The sequence below is a fragment of the Hyperolius riggenbachi genome, chromosome 2 (genome assembly GCF_040937935.1).
Source record: "Hyperolius riggenbachi isolate aHypRig1 chromosome 2, aHypRig1.pri, whole genome shotgun sequence".
NCBI lineage: Eukaryota > Metazoa > Chordata > Amphibia > Anura > Hyperoliidae > Hyperolius > Hyperolius riggenbachi.
The window spans coordinates 279,099,045-279,114,675 of record NC_090647.1 but is presented as its reverse complement, the minus strand read 5'-3'; the positions used below and the strand labels follow the sequence as shown (position 1 = coordinate 279,114,675).

Genomic DNA, 15,631 nt, shown 5'->3' with positions numbered 1-15,631 from the left:
ACGATTCTGCAGATTGGACACGTTTCTTAGAACGTTTGCGTTTTGCCTTTGACCTTGCGGTTTTTGGTGATTTAGTCAAAGCTGCAGGAAAATTATCAGTAACACTTTCTGCTTGCTGCTCATTCTTGCAAGCAATTGAAGGAGCAGCTGATTGGCCTGCTGCCAGGAGTTCATTAAGAGGAAAAGGCAATGGATCTATGCGCAACCAGTTATGGATCACAAACGCTAGAAATTCCAGCGGTCTCTCTTTCAAATCGGAATGATTGAGAACATCAAATGCCCACTGGAATAATTCCCCTTTAAACAAAATATAACTTAGTTGGAGTGCCCAGGTTGAAACAGGAGTCGCTTGGAGATCAGGATTGGTCAGGAACCTGGCACATTCAGAGAAAAACTCATTTTCTGTTTCAGAGCTAAGTTCTTCAAATTTCTTAAAGGAACAGGAACCATAATTAACAGTGTCATACTTTCTGGGAGTCCCCCCCACAATGGGGATTGGTAATGGGGTTTTCATAATGTAAGGCTTGGTGGTGTATTCTCCACAGTCAGCATGCAACGCATGAGCTGGCGTGGAGGAGGTACACACACTAGCACCAGGAAACAGGCTATCCCTAGTATAGTGGAGGGGAGGACTGACTCCAATAGGAGATTGTGGCGCACAGAGCCGGTGCAGATCTGACAGCCACAAACAATGCTTTCGTTATAACGTCTCAGCGCAAAGTAGCGCTGAGCGCACAAACCAGAACTGAGGAGATCAGGACAGGTAGACAGAATGAACGCTTGCTAGCTAGCGGCTACTTAGCGACAGCAAGCGTCCAAAACCAGACAGACTGGAATGAGGCAGCCAATGCGATGCGGCGGTGGCGTGCCTCACAAAGACAGGACAGGATAGTGAGGAAATAGCAGGATTAAGATAGATGAACGTAACACAGGTAAATATACAATAAGTATGTTTTCCTAGCGTATTACAATTACAGCTATCAATGAAACTATTTGTAACGTCTGACTAACATATGTATATATCGGCAATGAACCGATATATGACATCAGCAGGAACGCTGACTAGGACTGGAGTAATACAGGGAACAGGACTCAGAAGGATTCGCTATCTCTTCGCAGAGATGAACGCAATCCACAAACAGTAACAGAACAGGATTCAGAAGGATTCGTTATCTCTTCGCAGAGATGAACGCAATCCACAAACAGGACCAGGAACAGGATTCAGAAGGATTCGTTATCTCTTCGCAGAGATGAACGCAATCCACAAACAGAACCAGGAGCAGGGTAACTACCTCAGCACGGGTGGTCACGGTACGCGCAACCTACCAAAACGTGCTGGAAAGCTGACTAACTGCACACAGGATATAAACAGTTCATGTACGTATACATCAGCAACACTGATGTATCAACGTAACACAAATACAAGGAAAATAATAAACGTGCTGGTTTGCATATATATTGGCAATGAACCAATATATGATGCAAAGACCAGCAAAGTATCTTTATAACAAGAAACACGATCGGGGGCTAAAGCGACAGCAAGACTGGCTTACACTGAAGCTATGAAAACCCAAGGAAACCCTGCAGGAAGCAGATCTTTATACTGAGGTCATCCAATGGGAGCAGACGTGCAGATTCCCACACAGGTGAATGATAATCAGTCACAAGCTGACAGCAGGGAAAGACAGACAAAGCTATGCAACTTGCATGGAAATAGATCAGAACTGCCTGAGCTGCAGCACTACTACTTCCAGTAATAGCTGCTGCAGCAGCGATCATTACATTTAGTCTGAGAAAGTTAACATACATCAATAAACAACTCATGAAATGTGTTAAACACTTGTTTTCATGGTAACTCTCACCTGAATTTGTTCAAGAAAAGCTGTCATGTCATGTTACAATTCAATATTGTATTACTCGTTCTTGAAAATCAATAAAAAATTGATTAAAATGATAAAAAACATAAAAAGTGCTAATGACCCTATGAATTGCATTAAAATCGATATGCGCACACAGTGCACTCTCACTCTAGCCAGCAAGGTAAGATGACACTGTGAAATAATAAAATTATGCTATTTAGATATGTAGACCATGTCATAGATGGGGCCAAGTGGAGAGAATTAAGATCAGGTTTGCTTTAGTATTCTTAAATTATACAATTATCTGTTTTGTCTTGTTTATTGAGCCATTTGATTAGTCGTCTGGAACAGATAGAAGTGTTATTTCTGCTTTTTTCTTATTATTGCTTGTTTTTGGGCAGTTTTAGTAAACAATCTTTTGAGTACAGCATAAAAATCAGAATTGTACTGCAGAATCCATTATGGTTTCCAAAGCTAATTCTTATTATTTTTATTTCTATTAGCAGATGTGGTGACCATTCAGAAAAAGAAATGACTGTTTATCTTTTGTTGATGTTTGTCACGTTGCAATCTAACTGCTTTGGAAGTGGGGACTAATGAAATCCAGTCCTCTTCTCCACAAAAGAATGTGGACTTTCAATAACCTCTCTCTAAATGAGACGTCACTTTGTTTAAACACATCTACTCACAACAAGCAATGCATTCCCTAGTAGTGCACCGTATTGATTTCTATACAAAGTATACTGCAACATCCATTAGTGGGATTATTTTATATTTGTCAGATCACATGCAGAATTATACTTATCCTGAAGAGGATATTCTTCTTTAATGTCCTTTTTTTTTTAATCGTTTTTTTAAAATACTAGATTTATTCCTTCCAAAGGGATTCTAAATTTAGAGTGAAGTAATTACTTTTTCCTTCTCACTGTGTGGAGCCTTAATGCTATGTTGGAAAGACAGACACTAACTTTATAGAAAGCGGTAACTAGTTTCAGAGGCAATGAATAATGTACTGCACAATTTTAAAACATATACAGATGTGAGCTATAGAGTGGTGTCTATATTAAAAAAACGAAGTCATATCTTCTGTGGAGTGTAATCAAAGGACAAGATCTATGGAAAAATCCTGTAGGGATTAAAAAGCTGAATGCTGCTTCAAACACATAACTTATATAACATCATGCTTTATCATTTGGCGGGCAGGTACTTAATGCTGGGAATACACGGATCGTTTTTGCCTTCGTTTAAACCTTCGTTTCGATTGTGCCTTTTGTCCTTTTCGATCCCGAAATAATCGGTCATACGGTTAATATCACCACCCACGGTTTCGTTTTTTTTTTCGATTCTGATGGTTTCGTTTTTCCAATGATCGAAGGCTGCAAAGAAACGAAACGAAAATCCCTTTTTACAGGGACGGACTAGCATAAACGAATATATAATCGATCTGAACAGCCATCAAGCCTACCAATGGCTCGATTAGATGGATAAAGAGAGATAATATCAAACATGTTCGATCACTAGTCGTTCGTTTTTGGGGTCTATTAATCGAAACTATAATGAGATTATGACTATTTTCACATACGTTTTCAACACTCGATTCGTTTACCGAACGAATCGAAGGTTTAAACGAAGGCAAAAACGAACCGTGTATTCCCAGCATAAGACTGGAAAAATTCTTCAGAGAATGCAGGGTGGGAAGCTATTAGTTGTTCTCATGTTAATGCAGCTAGTTAATACAATTTCACTAATTAACCGTGCATAGGGAGTTGAAGTAAAATGGCACTTTGCCCCCGAGATATACAATACAATACAATACAATACAATAACATTTGTAAAGCGCTTTTCTCCCATAGGACTCAAAGCGCATAGCTGTGTCTCAGATTAATACAGGGTTTCAGGCTGGGTTGTGTTACAGAGGAGATAGTCAGATGTTCATGAGTGCCAGACTGAAAAGGTAGGTTTTCAGTTTAGACTTAACCACCCTGGCGTTCTGATTAAATCGCCAGGGTGGCTGCGGGAGGGTTTTTTTTAAATAAAAAAAAAACTATTTCATGCAGCCAACTGAAAGTTGGCTGCATGAAAGCCCACTAGAGGGCGCTCCGGAGGCGATCTTCCGATCGCCTCCGGCGCCCAGAATAAACAAGGAAGGCCGCAATGAGCGGCCTTCCTTGTTTTGCTTATATCGTCGCCATAGCGACGAGCGGAGTGACGTCATCGACGTCAGCCGACGTCCTGACGTCAGCCGCCTCCGATCCAGCCCTTAGCGCTGGCCGGAACTTTTTGTTCCGGCTACGCTGGGCTCAGGCGGCTGGGGGGACCCTCTTTCGCCGCTGCTCGCGGCGAATCGCCGCAGAGCGGCGGCGATCAGGCAGCACACGCGGCTGGCAAAGTGCCGGCTGCGTGTGCTGCTTTTTATTTCATTCAAATCGGCCCAGCAGGGCCTGAGCGGCAGCCGCTGGCGGTGTTGGACGAGCTGAGCTCGTCCAGACCGCTCAGCTGGTTAAATGCTTCCAGGGATGGGGCTGTCCTGATTGGGTGTGGCAGGGAGTTCCAAAGTGTAGGGGCAGCATGACAAAAGGCTCTGTCTCAAAAGGTTTTGAGGTGGACTCTGGGGGTGACCAAGGTGTTACGTCCTTTTGATCTAAGATTGTGGGGGGTGTGATGTAGTTGCAACAAGTCCTTCAGGTATCCAGGGCCCAGATTGTGCAAGGATTTGAATGTCAGTAAGCCTATCTTAACCTTTTCGGGACCGGCCACCTACCCCCCCTTAAGGACCAGGCGTTTTGCGCGGGAAGGGGGTGCGCGCGTTTGGGGGGGTTAGGCGGCCGGATCCCGTGTGTGGCTGGCTAGAGTGGTGTCCCCCATGGTGGCCTGTGCCTCCCCCTTCTGCCCGCAGCCTTCACTTACCTTCCAGGCTCCAGCGATGAGCCGCACGGGACCCTCTTCTCCGGCCGGCATCTCCGCTCTGTCTGAAGATCAGTTCCGGGTCGCGGCTTGATGACGTCATCAAGCCGGGACCCGGCGCTGACGTCAGATGAAGCGGAGATGCCGGCCAGAGCGGAGGGGGGTGCCGATCGTCGCTGGAACGGCAGGGAGGTGAGTGGATCCTCTTCTTTTCCCCCCTGCCGCTGCAGCTGTCAAACTGATCACTACGATCCGACGGCGATCGTAGTGATCACGTGATCAGCAGCCATACGCGATGGCTGCTGATCACTGGGGGAGATGTCGGCTGTCATATGACAGCTTAATCTCCCCCTCCGGGTGCGCACGATCGCGTCGGGAGCGGAAATTGCGGGCCGGCGTAGATCCTACGCCGCATCAGGCTAGAACAGCCACAAGTGCGGCGTAGGATCTCATTAACATGGTCCCGAAAAGGTTAAACAGAATTCTCCATTTTATCGGTAGCCAGTGGAGTGAGCTCAGGGTTGGTGTTATGTGGCAATGGCGGGGTTGGCTCGTTAACAGCCTTGCGGCGGCATTCTGTACTAATTGCAGGCGGCGTAAGTCTTTCTTATGCAGGCCTGTGTAGAGGACGTTGCAGTAGTCTAACCTTGATGTGACGAAGGCATGAACTAGGGTTGGAAGATCCTCTGAAGGAATTAGGTGTTTAATCCTTGCAATATTCCTTAGGTGAAAGAAGGAATGTTTCACAACAGCTGAGATTTGATTCCTGAAGCTTAATTTCCCATCAATCAGTACTCCCAGGCTGCGCACACAGTCTGAGTTGTTCAGGTCTGAGCTCCCTATCCTTAGCGGTGTTGGTTGAGACTGGAGCTGCTTTGCTGTTGAGCCCTGGCCCTCGATAACAAGAACCTCAGTTTTGTCAGCATTAAGTTTTAGCCAATTATTATTCATCCACTCCTGAAGCTCAGCTAAGCATGCGTTTATTTGTGGAGTAGGGTCTGAGACATCAGGTTTGAATGACAAATATATGACAAATATATGATATATGAATTAAGTAATCACATGCCTCCAGATAAAAGTACAAGGTAATATAGTCACATGCCTCCAGATACAACAATGAAGTATCCACTTGCCTCCAGATAAAAAAAAATCCATTAGTTACATGTCTCCAGATAAAAGAATAAATACACCATGTGCCTCAAGATAAATTAAGTAACTAGGTGCCTCCGTATACAGAAAATAAGTAGCCATGTACCTCCAAATACAATAATTAAAGGGGAACTGAAGTAAGAGGTATACGGAGGCTGCCATATTTATTTCCTTTTAATCAATACCAGTTGCCTGGCAGCCCTGCTGGCTTATTTCTCTGCAGTAGTATCTGAATAACACCAGAAACAAGCATGCAGCTAGTCTTGTCAGATCTGACTTTAAAGTCTGAAAAACTTGATCTGCTGCATGCTTGTTCAGGGGCTATGGCTAATAGTATTAGAGGCAGAGGATCAGCAGGATAGCCAGGCAACTGGTATTGCTTAAAAGGAAATAAATATGGCAGCCTCCGTATACCTCTCTCTTCAGTTCCCCTTTAAGTTGGCATGTTCCCCCAGATAAAATAATTAAGTAGTCATGTGGTCCTAGATATAAGTATTAGGTAGCCAGATTGACCCCAGTCACCCACTTAACAGTTTCATGTAGCCCGGTTAGTCCCCAGATAGCATTAGGAAGCCATGTGTGACTCACTACCCCCATATTAGTATTAGGTAGCCAGGTGTGCCCCTAGATAATATTATTAGGTTGTCAGATGTGTACCTTAAAGTATATTAGATAGTGAAATGTGCTCCCAATAGTTTTATGCAGCCAGATGTGTCCCCCAAAAGTATTAGGCAGCCAGAGGTACCTTACAGTATTAAGTAGCTAGAGGTTCCCCCAAGTATTAGGTAACAAGTGTTTGGCAGCTAGTGGATCTCCAGGTATTAGGTAGTTTGGGGTAGCCCCCAGTATAGTGTGTTATCCTCCCCAGTATTGGTAGCTTTATGTGCCCCCAGTATTATGTAGCCTTCTCTACCATCCCCCCCCCCCCAGTATAAGTAGCCATATGTGCCCCCATATGCAAAGTCTCAAGCAAGCGGAGCGTGCTGGAGAAGGTACTCATCTCTTGGCACTGGGACCTCCTTCTGCCACGCCACAGCTTCCCCTCTTTATGACTCATCCAGCGGCATCACGTAATGAGAGACTCCACTGTAGGAGTCATACAGAGGGGACACTGTAGCACGTCTGAAGATAGATCCCAGTACCAAGAGGTGAGAGTAGCCAGATGTGCCTTTACTGTTATGTAGTACCCAGTATAGGTAGCAGATGTATGGTTTTTTAACTTATTTCAGGTGCCATTTAATAAGCTGTTTTCAGTAAATATCGTCACAATTTCTAAATGAAAACAAAATTGGACAGTTTCAGCCATTAGTTGTTATGATCTTATGATGCTGGCTGACCTGTAAATGTATTATTTTCTTTTTTTTTTTTCATAACTGAAAGTAATTCAAGCATTTTCACTGTTTATACATTATGTGGTATGGCTATAGTTCACAGTTGTTACAGGTGGTATTTTTATTGATTTACTTTTTAAAAGATTATTTATTTTTTGGATCATTAATTTTGGAAAAAATACTTTTACACAAAAAAAGAGAAATAAACAGTTTAAGAGCAAATTATAGATTGCATAAAAAAACCCATGAGGATGTCAGTTATGATGTGCTGGAAGTACAGTATATTCTGACATATAAGACTACTTTTTAACCCTTGAAAATCATCTGTAAAGTCAGGGGCCGTCTTATACGCTGGGTGTCATTGATGCCGGGTGATATGCCGTATCATGTTACCACTTGTCAGATCTCGCTGCTGAGGACTGTAATGAAGCGACACAGGTGCACAGGTGCGAGATCTGAGAGGCAGAGAAGGAGATAAATAGGATACAAGGGCGGTCAGAAGGGTGAAAGAGGCGTGTTTTATGGGCACAGCACGAACTATTCTTCCATACCGCTCTGATAAACAGGTAGACAAGGAGAGCTGACCAATTTGCTTGGAGACAGGTAGAGCTGACCAATCCACTTAGGGAGAGTTGACCAATCCAACCAGTCAATCGCCTATATACTGTTATATACTGGGTACCACATACAGTACAGCACCAGTATCTGTTCATACATAGCACCAGTATATTATGTTTGTTTCTTTTTCTTTTTTTTTTGGTGTGCATTGGAAGAGGGGTAGTCTTATATGGCGAGTATATAAAAAACTCTACATTTTAATTAGGAAAGTTGGGGGGTCGTCTTATACGCCCAGTCGTCTTATACGCCAGAATATACGGTATATTACATTATGTAGAAAACTGCAAGAATAAAGGACCAAATTACATTCCAAGTTAGCAGAGAAAAATACATAATATCATCCAAGGGTAATTTGACAGTTACATTTTTATGGTTGTTATTTTATTGGCTGATTTGTATATACTGTATGTTTGCAGAAAAGCTTACTGTCAGAACATGATATAATTTGCTGTCACTGTTTCGCAGAATAACAATGTATTTCAACTGTGTTTGTTTCCATAGGTCCTTCATCCATATGAGGATGATAACAGTGTACTCCTAGTACAGCTATTTGGTATGGCTGCCACATATGTACCACATGCTAGTAGAGATCAGCGTGGCCATGTGATATCTAATTTTGGACAAGAGCTTGAACTTCAACTGCTGGGCTGGACTGCTTTCCCCTTGTTTGATGGGTAGGTTATGAACAGAAGCTTCTACACACTGTAACATATTAGCAGACACGCATGAAAGTAATTTAAAGTGCATACAGGTACTTGTAGAGGTAGTTATATTATTTCAATGGCAGTTTAATTATGATAGATATTCTGGCATATAAGACTACTTTTTAACCCTGTAAAATCTTCTCAAAAGTCGGGGGTCGTCTTATACGGCGAGTGTCGTCTTATAGGGCGGGTGCTTAAACTTCCAAGCCGTACTGGAGAAGTGCAAGATCTAAGAGGCAGAGAAGGAGGTAATAGTGTACAAGGGCGGGCCAGACAGGTGAAAGAGGCATGTTTGCACTACCGCTCTGATACTCTTCAAGACAGGCATAGCTGACCAGTCCAAGCAGGCTTTGTATACAACAACCAGCCAATCGCCAATAAGGTACATTGCTTGCCGTGATTGGCTGGTTGTTGTATACTGGGTGCCACATACAGTACAGCACCAGTATCTGTACCTGTTTACACAGTATAGCGCCAGTACACACAGTACAGTATACGAATGTCCAAGAGTCAAGAGGGTAGCCTTATAGGGAAAGTATATCCCAATATATATATTTTAACTGGAAAAGTTGGGGGTCGTCTTATACGCCCAGTCGTCCTATATGCCGGAATATATGGTATATATATATATATATATATATTTACAAATGGCTGTTCAATCTTGTGTTAACAAAGGATTAAGTACAATGTTATGCTTCTGGTTAAAAAAAGTCAAGACAACTTTTCTGATGAAAACAAAATTATATTACACTGGCCATAATGCAGCAAAATGTTGAAGAACTGGCTTCACCAGTGTCCCTACAGGAACCACTTACCGGATGATAATATACTTTTGTCATTAATAAGCCCTTATGTGCTGGGATACTGCCTTGCTGTTTGCTCCAGTGCTTTTCCTGTAGGCTCTTTTGATTCGCTCATCTCCACTATGATCTGTAGTGCTCCACCTTCTAGTGACAATATGAAAAAAAACTTAAAGGGAAAGCTTTTGGTCATGTGTACTATTATTATTGATTTATATAGCACCACAATCTTATGTAGTGTTGTAAAGGATAAATAACAACCATTGGGCTTGACCAAGTGATATATTTTTTGTGGTATGATTAGGGCTTTGTTGTAATGGATATTAAATGAGCACAATTTTTGCCATAGCATGCCTTTAATCCGGTATGAAACTCAAATTTCATCTCTGCATTAAAACATTAAGCAGAGTATACAACTTTTATAAGGGAAAAATTACTTGTTTAAAGTTATTGGATGGGTTACTAATGCAAACTTTCACTTCACTCAGAAGCTAATTTGTAACATTGCCTGTGCATTAAGAAAATTATCACATTGTTTAGTCTTCAAATACTTAATTACAAGATAGTTTGCTCACCAAGGAGCAATGGTATCAATTAACTTCAGGGAACAATAACTTTGCCTTGTAATGTAATGTTTTAGAACAGAGATGACATTTTTAGTTTCATACCACTTTAAATGTCAGAGAGACTTGACTTCTTTGTTTATACAAGGCTGGATCAAATTCATCTATTAAAGTGGACCCAAACTAAACATTTTTTTAATTCAAAATATTTAGTTGCACCACTCTGACACATACAAAGATAAATAAACACTCCCTCAAGCCTATGAGCATTTCAGTGCATGCTTTTCACCCTTCTCTTTTCATAACTAGGGTTATACAGGTGGCAGCCATTACTTCTGAGCTTAGTAGGAGGTTTTAGATCATGGGCGTGTTTGTCATCAGCTACCCTCCCTCACAGGGGCGTCATCTATGTGAAATCTCACACAAGCTGATATCACCTCCCCTCTGACATCATCAGTAGTAGCCTGTGTTTTGTTTTAGTTTTTTACCTCCTCCACCAGTCTGCCGGATTCTGTCCCGGCAATATAAAAGGAAGGGAGGGGTTCCTCCAATAAATGTAAAATACTTTATATTTGTCATCATGCAGCTGAAAAAAAGGCTGCTGTTTATTATTATAAGTTAGAAAATAAATTTTAATTTGGGTCCACTTTAAACAAGAAATGGTCAGACAAACTAAAGATAAGATAACTATAAATAGTTGTGCCAATGTATCTCAGTCCATACTTATTATAAAAAGGCTTTAGTCAGTACATAACTTCCAGAAGGTCCACAGAAATGTAATACTGTATAAAAGGGAAAGCCCCACCAACACCCCACGCAGGTAAACAGAGGAAGGCTGACCACTTAGAGGTAGGAGGGGGACCCAGTAACTGTCCCAATATGCCAAGCTAGCTGAACAGAATGTTCAGCACCTTGAAAAAATGCTTATCTGACTTGCATCCTTAATGGACTTTAGGGGCCATTTCCATTTCATCCGAATAGGCATCAGATAGGTCACTGCAAACAAGGGAGTACAGTAATTAGCCCCAGTGACGGAGCCATGGTCCTGCTCACGAGACCATCGGCTCCAGTTAAAAACCGAGAGCATTGGGCAGCCATGATTGGAGAGTCTGGGTAGGGGCCCCTGCCTGATCTGTAGATAGGTTCCCTGCGGCAACTTCCTGATAATCGAAGGGCACATCTGGGGGACAGAGGACACAGGAAAGAGGGCACATGGGACAGCAGACACCTGTATATTATTCAGAATATAAGCCACGCCCCTCCCCCCAGTTTTGGGAAAGAAAAAGTGTGTATTTATTCAGAAAAATACAGTATATCATTGATTTTACACATGTCTGCATTTGTTTAAGTCTATTTATAGAGCAAGAGCGTGGAAGCCCTGGTGACTGTTATATTAAATTTTACAAAAAACTAATGGTGAGCAGGTAAAATAAAAAGGGGGAGGGGGGTGTTCCTGAGTCTGTAGGTGGTGGTCCTGCTCTCTGCTGTCACTAGTTGATTCTCTGGTGTTATTCAGACACTACTTCAGCTAAATAGATCAGCTGGACTGCCAGGCAGCTGGTATTGTTTAAAAGAAAATAAATATGGCATAGTTCATATTCTTTTTACTTCTGCTGTCCTTTAACCACTTAAGCCCAACTGGACGAGATTTCTCGTCCAGTTGGGCTGCGCGCGCGCCCGCGGGCCCCCCCGTGCGCGCCCCCGCTACTGGCCGCTAGCCCACCGATCAGTGAAAGGGATTATAAATCCCTTTCACTGATCGGACCCCCCCGGAGAAAAGCCGACAGCGTCTCTTCAGACGCTGCGGCTTTTCTGAGCTCTGGTCTCTTTTCTTCTGCCTGGGAGCGAGATCGATCGCTCCCAGGACTTTTTGATTCTGGCCATCTTGTGGCCAAATAGCAAATTACACCCAAAAAAAAAAAAGTTTTAAGAATAAACCTATAAATATATTAAAAAAAAACCTGTTTACCTCCCACACCAAAAAAATACCCACATACAAGTTTACATTAAAAAAAAATAAAAAAAAATTACAATAATAAAAAAAAAAAAAAAAACATAAATAGTTACCTAAGGGTCTGAACTTTTTAAATATTCATGTCAAAGGAGTATATCAATATGATTTAATAAATTATGGGCTTCTAAACAGTGATGGACGCAAAACGGAAAAAATGCACCTTTATTTCCAAATAAAATATTGTCGCCATACATTGTGATAGGGACATAATTTTAACGGTGAAATACCCGGGGCATATGGGCAAATACAATACGTGAGTTTTAATTATGGAGGCATGTATTATTTTAAAACTATAATGGCTGAAAACTGAGAAATAATGAATTTTTTCCATTTTTTTCCTATTCTTCCTGTTAAAATGCATTTACAGTAAAGTGGCTCTTAGCAAAATATACCACCCACAGAAAGCCTAATTGGTGGCGGAAAAAACAAGATATAGATCAATTAATTGTGATGAGTAGTGATAAAGTTATTGGCAAATGAATGGGGGGTGAAAGTTGCTCGGATGTAAAAAAATTTCAACCCTTCGGGCTTAAGTGGTTAAGCATGAGATCACACATGGGGCTTGATTCATAAAAGCGTGATAACATAAGTGAAAATTAGCTTCATAAAAGCGTGATAACTGTTATCACAGCTATCACGGCCGCGCTATGCGATTCGCGCAAGTTTGCCATGATTTTCGCATGTAAAGTTTTTTCGCGGGCAAATTTCCACGTAGCGCAGCCGTGATAACAGTTATCACGCTTTTGTGAATCAAGCCCATAGGGTGAATTCATTCCTTTTATATAGTCTGTGTTATGATATGCAAACTATTGTTTTATAGGTGTTGCTCATCCTGAAGGTGGTTTACTATTACAGGAGAACTACTAGAGTATATGAAATATTGAGCGCTAATGCATCTTTGAATATATGTATGTGCATGGATTTAGATGATCTAAGGCATAGCGCTCCACCTCACTGGGAGATAAGTGGAGAAAATAGACTGGTGATACGACTTTACCAGCAACAAAGACAAAAGATGAGTCTTTCCAACAACATTGTCCTTACCCCAATATTGCAAATGACCAACTCATTTAAATACTGCACGCGCAAGTGGAAGTGACGTTACGCATGACATGCGCATTCTGATAAATAATGTTGTTTAAAAGACATTGTACACACACATAGCTGTCTGCGCAATATATGCCCAAAAGTCGTCTGAGTTGATCCACCGGATGGATCAGGCAAAATGCCTGATATCCGTCGCTCGTTGATGTCATTTTGCTACATTGTCGTCCGATACGGAAAAATCTTTAATTCATCGGACGTTTTAAACTGATTTTGTTGAGCTTATGCAAACAGATTAAGGATGTAAAATAGAATACCAACCATTCTAACGTGCAGCTTACACTAAATATGTCCTCTACAGTAAGTATGCATTTAGACACTCTTTAGGTATATATAATTTGGTGTAAATGCATATTTGAATATCTATCATCTCATCTGTATACTTTGGTTTCCTATATTTTACTGTTCACAGTACTATGTTCTAATAGCTTAATAGCGGAATTTGTACTAGTCAATTTCAGTATGGATTGTACACCGCAAATTTTAGCTGGAAATAATTGCTGCGGCATTTATAACATTTCTACAATTTCAGCAACTAATAGGTGAAGGTTGAAAAGTCAAGGCCAATTTTCAAAATTACTGCCTGAGTACAGCAAATATGTTCAGTTTATTTTTATCTTGACAAGATACTCTGCTACGGCAGTAATCAAATGCAGTACAAGTACATCATCAAAATGTTCCATTTCTTTTTTTGTACTCTAACATAATGAGAGTAATTATTGATTGTCTTGAAAATAACCAAACACATGTTTGGGGAAGAGTAGGATATATTTTAGATGTAGCCATAACATCACAACACTGTACAATGGCCCTATACAGAGCATATTGTTGCATTTTATTGATTTCAGACATTTCAATGCAGTGACAATCAGATCTGTGTGTGGGTCATGGAGGTTCACATTAAATTCTTTCAAGTTTGTCTGAAATCTTGCTCTCTGTCATTTCAAAGATTGGACCATGCATTAGTCTCAGTGATCGGCTTTATGAAATGTATCTGATGAGCTCTAATTGATGGTCAGGTAGTTAAAGGACCATTATTGTGAAAAAATGTAAAATACATGTAAACACATACAAATAAGTACGGTAATAGGTTTCGTCCAGAGTAAAATGAGTTATAAATTACCTTTCTCATATGTTGCTGTCACTTACAGTAGATAGTAGAAATCTGACAGCTGACAGGAGCATTGCCTTTATTCTTTATAAAGACACTCTGAGAAAAGGATTTATAAAAAAAATGCTGGCCAGCCACCCTGCTCGCCGCTCACTTTTTTTAGCAGCTGGACAGAGCAACTGCTGTTCACTAAGGTGCTTTTGAAAATAAATAAAACCCTGGGAACCCCCCATTAGAAGATGGGCTAGACCAAAACCTGTCAGTTCTGTCAGATTTATACTACCTACTGTAAGTGACAATAACAATGGAGAAAAGTAATTTATGGCTCATTTGTACTTATTTGTATGTGTTTATGTGCATCTTATTAAATTTTATGATTTTCGCGATACTAGTCCTTTAGGATCACACACCTTGAACATAAGTGAAAATTAGTAAGATGCTGAAACCCAAAAGCACACTTGGGATTCTGACCAATAATTTTATTGTCCCATTTTGAGGCAACATGGTCCCCCTTTATCTAGGTATCTCAGACAGGAATGATAACATTGTGTACTGTTACAAACAACAATATATACATTCATCCCCAGGTGTATCATGGTAAGAAATCACACCCTTCCTGAGTAAGTGGTGTAACCACACCTACAAACCAGTGTTAGACAATTACTACCTTAGTATTATATCAATCAGGAAAACACCATTAAGATAAGTTTATTCCTACCAGCATCATTGTCTCACCCCTCCATGGGCTGGTACGCTGCAAGTGCTGTAGACTTCCTGTTTGTCCTCACAGTGAAGTGATCATCCGTAGATCAGCTAATGAAAAAGGGGAGTCAGACAAGGGAAGTGGATTCCTGCTGCACTGTCACTGCGTGTGATGTTGGTGACCTCATGGTAACCAAAAAGGACGGGTGTGCGTGTCTCTGTTGCGTAATGAAACATCACTATGATGAAAGTAGCCAGTGGGGTTGCGGAGGGGGAATGAACAGCCAAATCATCCTCACCATGTTTAATGCATTTGTCATAGCAACGCTGCCAGGAACACCCCTGATCACCATCACTGGTATAAACATGAAGATGCTGGGCTGGGTCATGCATGCTGTCATGCTGCATATGACATGCCCTTTGACATAAGAGACGCAAGGTGCAGTCGACATTGGTTTAACGTGACAAAAATAGAAAAAGGGAGGGAAAAAAATGACTGTGAGTTAATCTGTTGCCTCAGTCCTTCACATGAACAGCTACATATTAATAAATTATGCAGTTAACATCCCCAAGCCATGCAACCTTGTGGGTTCATTATATAGAGGCCAAAGAATAACAACAAATATTGACAAAACGCTGCGTCATACAATCCTCATTGGTTGCCTGATCCCATAAAGATGAAAAATGATCAACACATGGCCGGTCACCCCGTTCCATATAGATCTATAATACATGTGGTGATAGACATGCTTGCCATCACCACTAGAAGCAC

The 15,631-nt window shown here is 41.3% G+C and overlaps 1 protein-coding gene across 2 annotated transcripts in view; it reads left to right on the top strand.

The window, feature by feature from the left end:
- LOC137546374 (uncharacterized) overlaps positions 1 to 15,631 on the top strand; it is a 485,946-nt gene that overhangs the window by 366,650 nt on the left and 103,665 nt on the right. For both annotated transcript variants that reach the window (XM_068268752.1, XM_068268753.1), the window contains exon 26: positions 8,363 to 8,535. In XM_068268752.1, the coding sequence (XP_068124853.1) occupies positions 8,363 to 8,535 (173 nt within the window). The remainder of the gene's footprint in view (positions 1 to 8,362; positions 8,536 to 15,631) is intronic.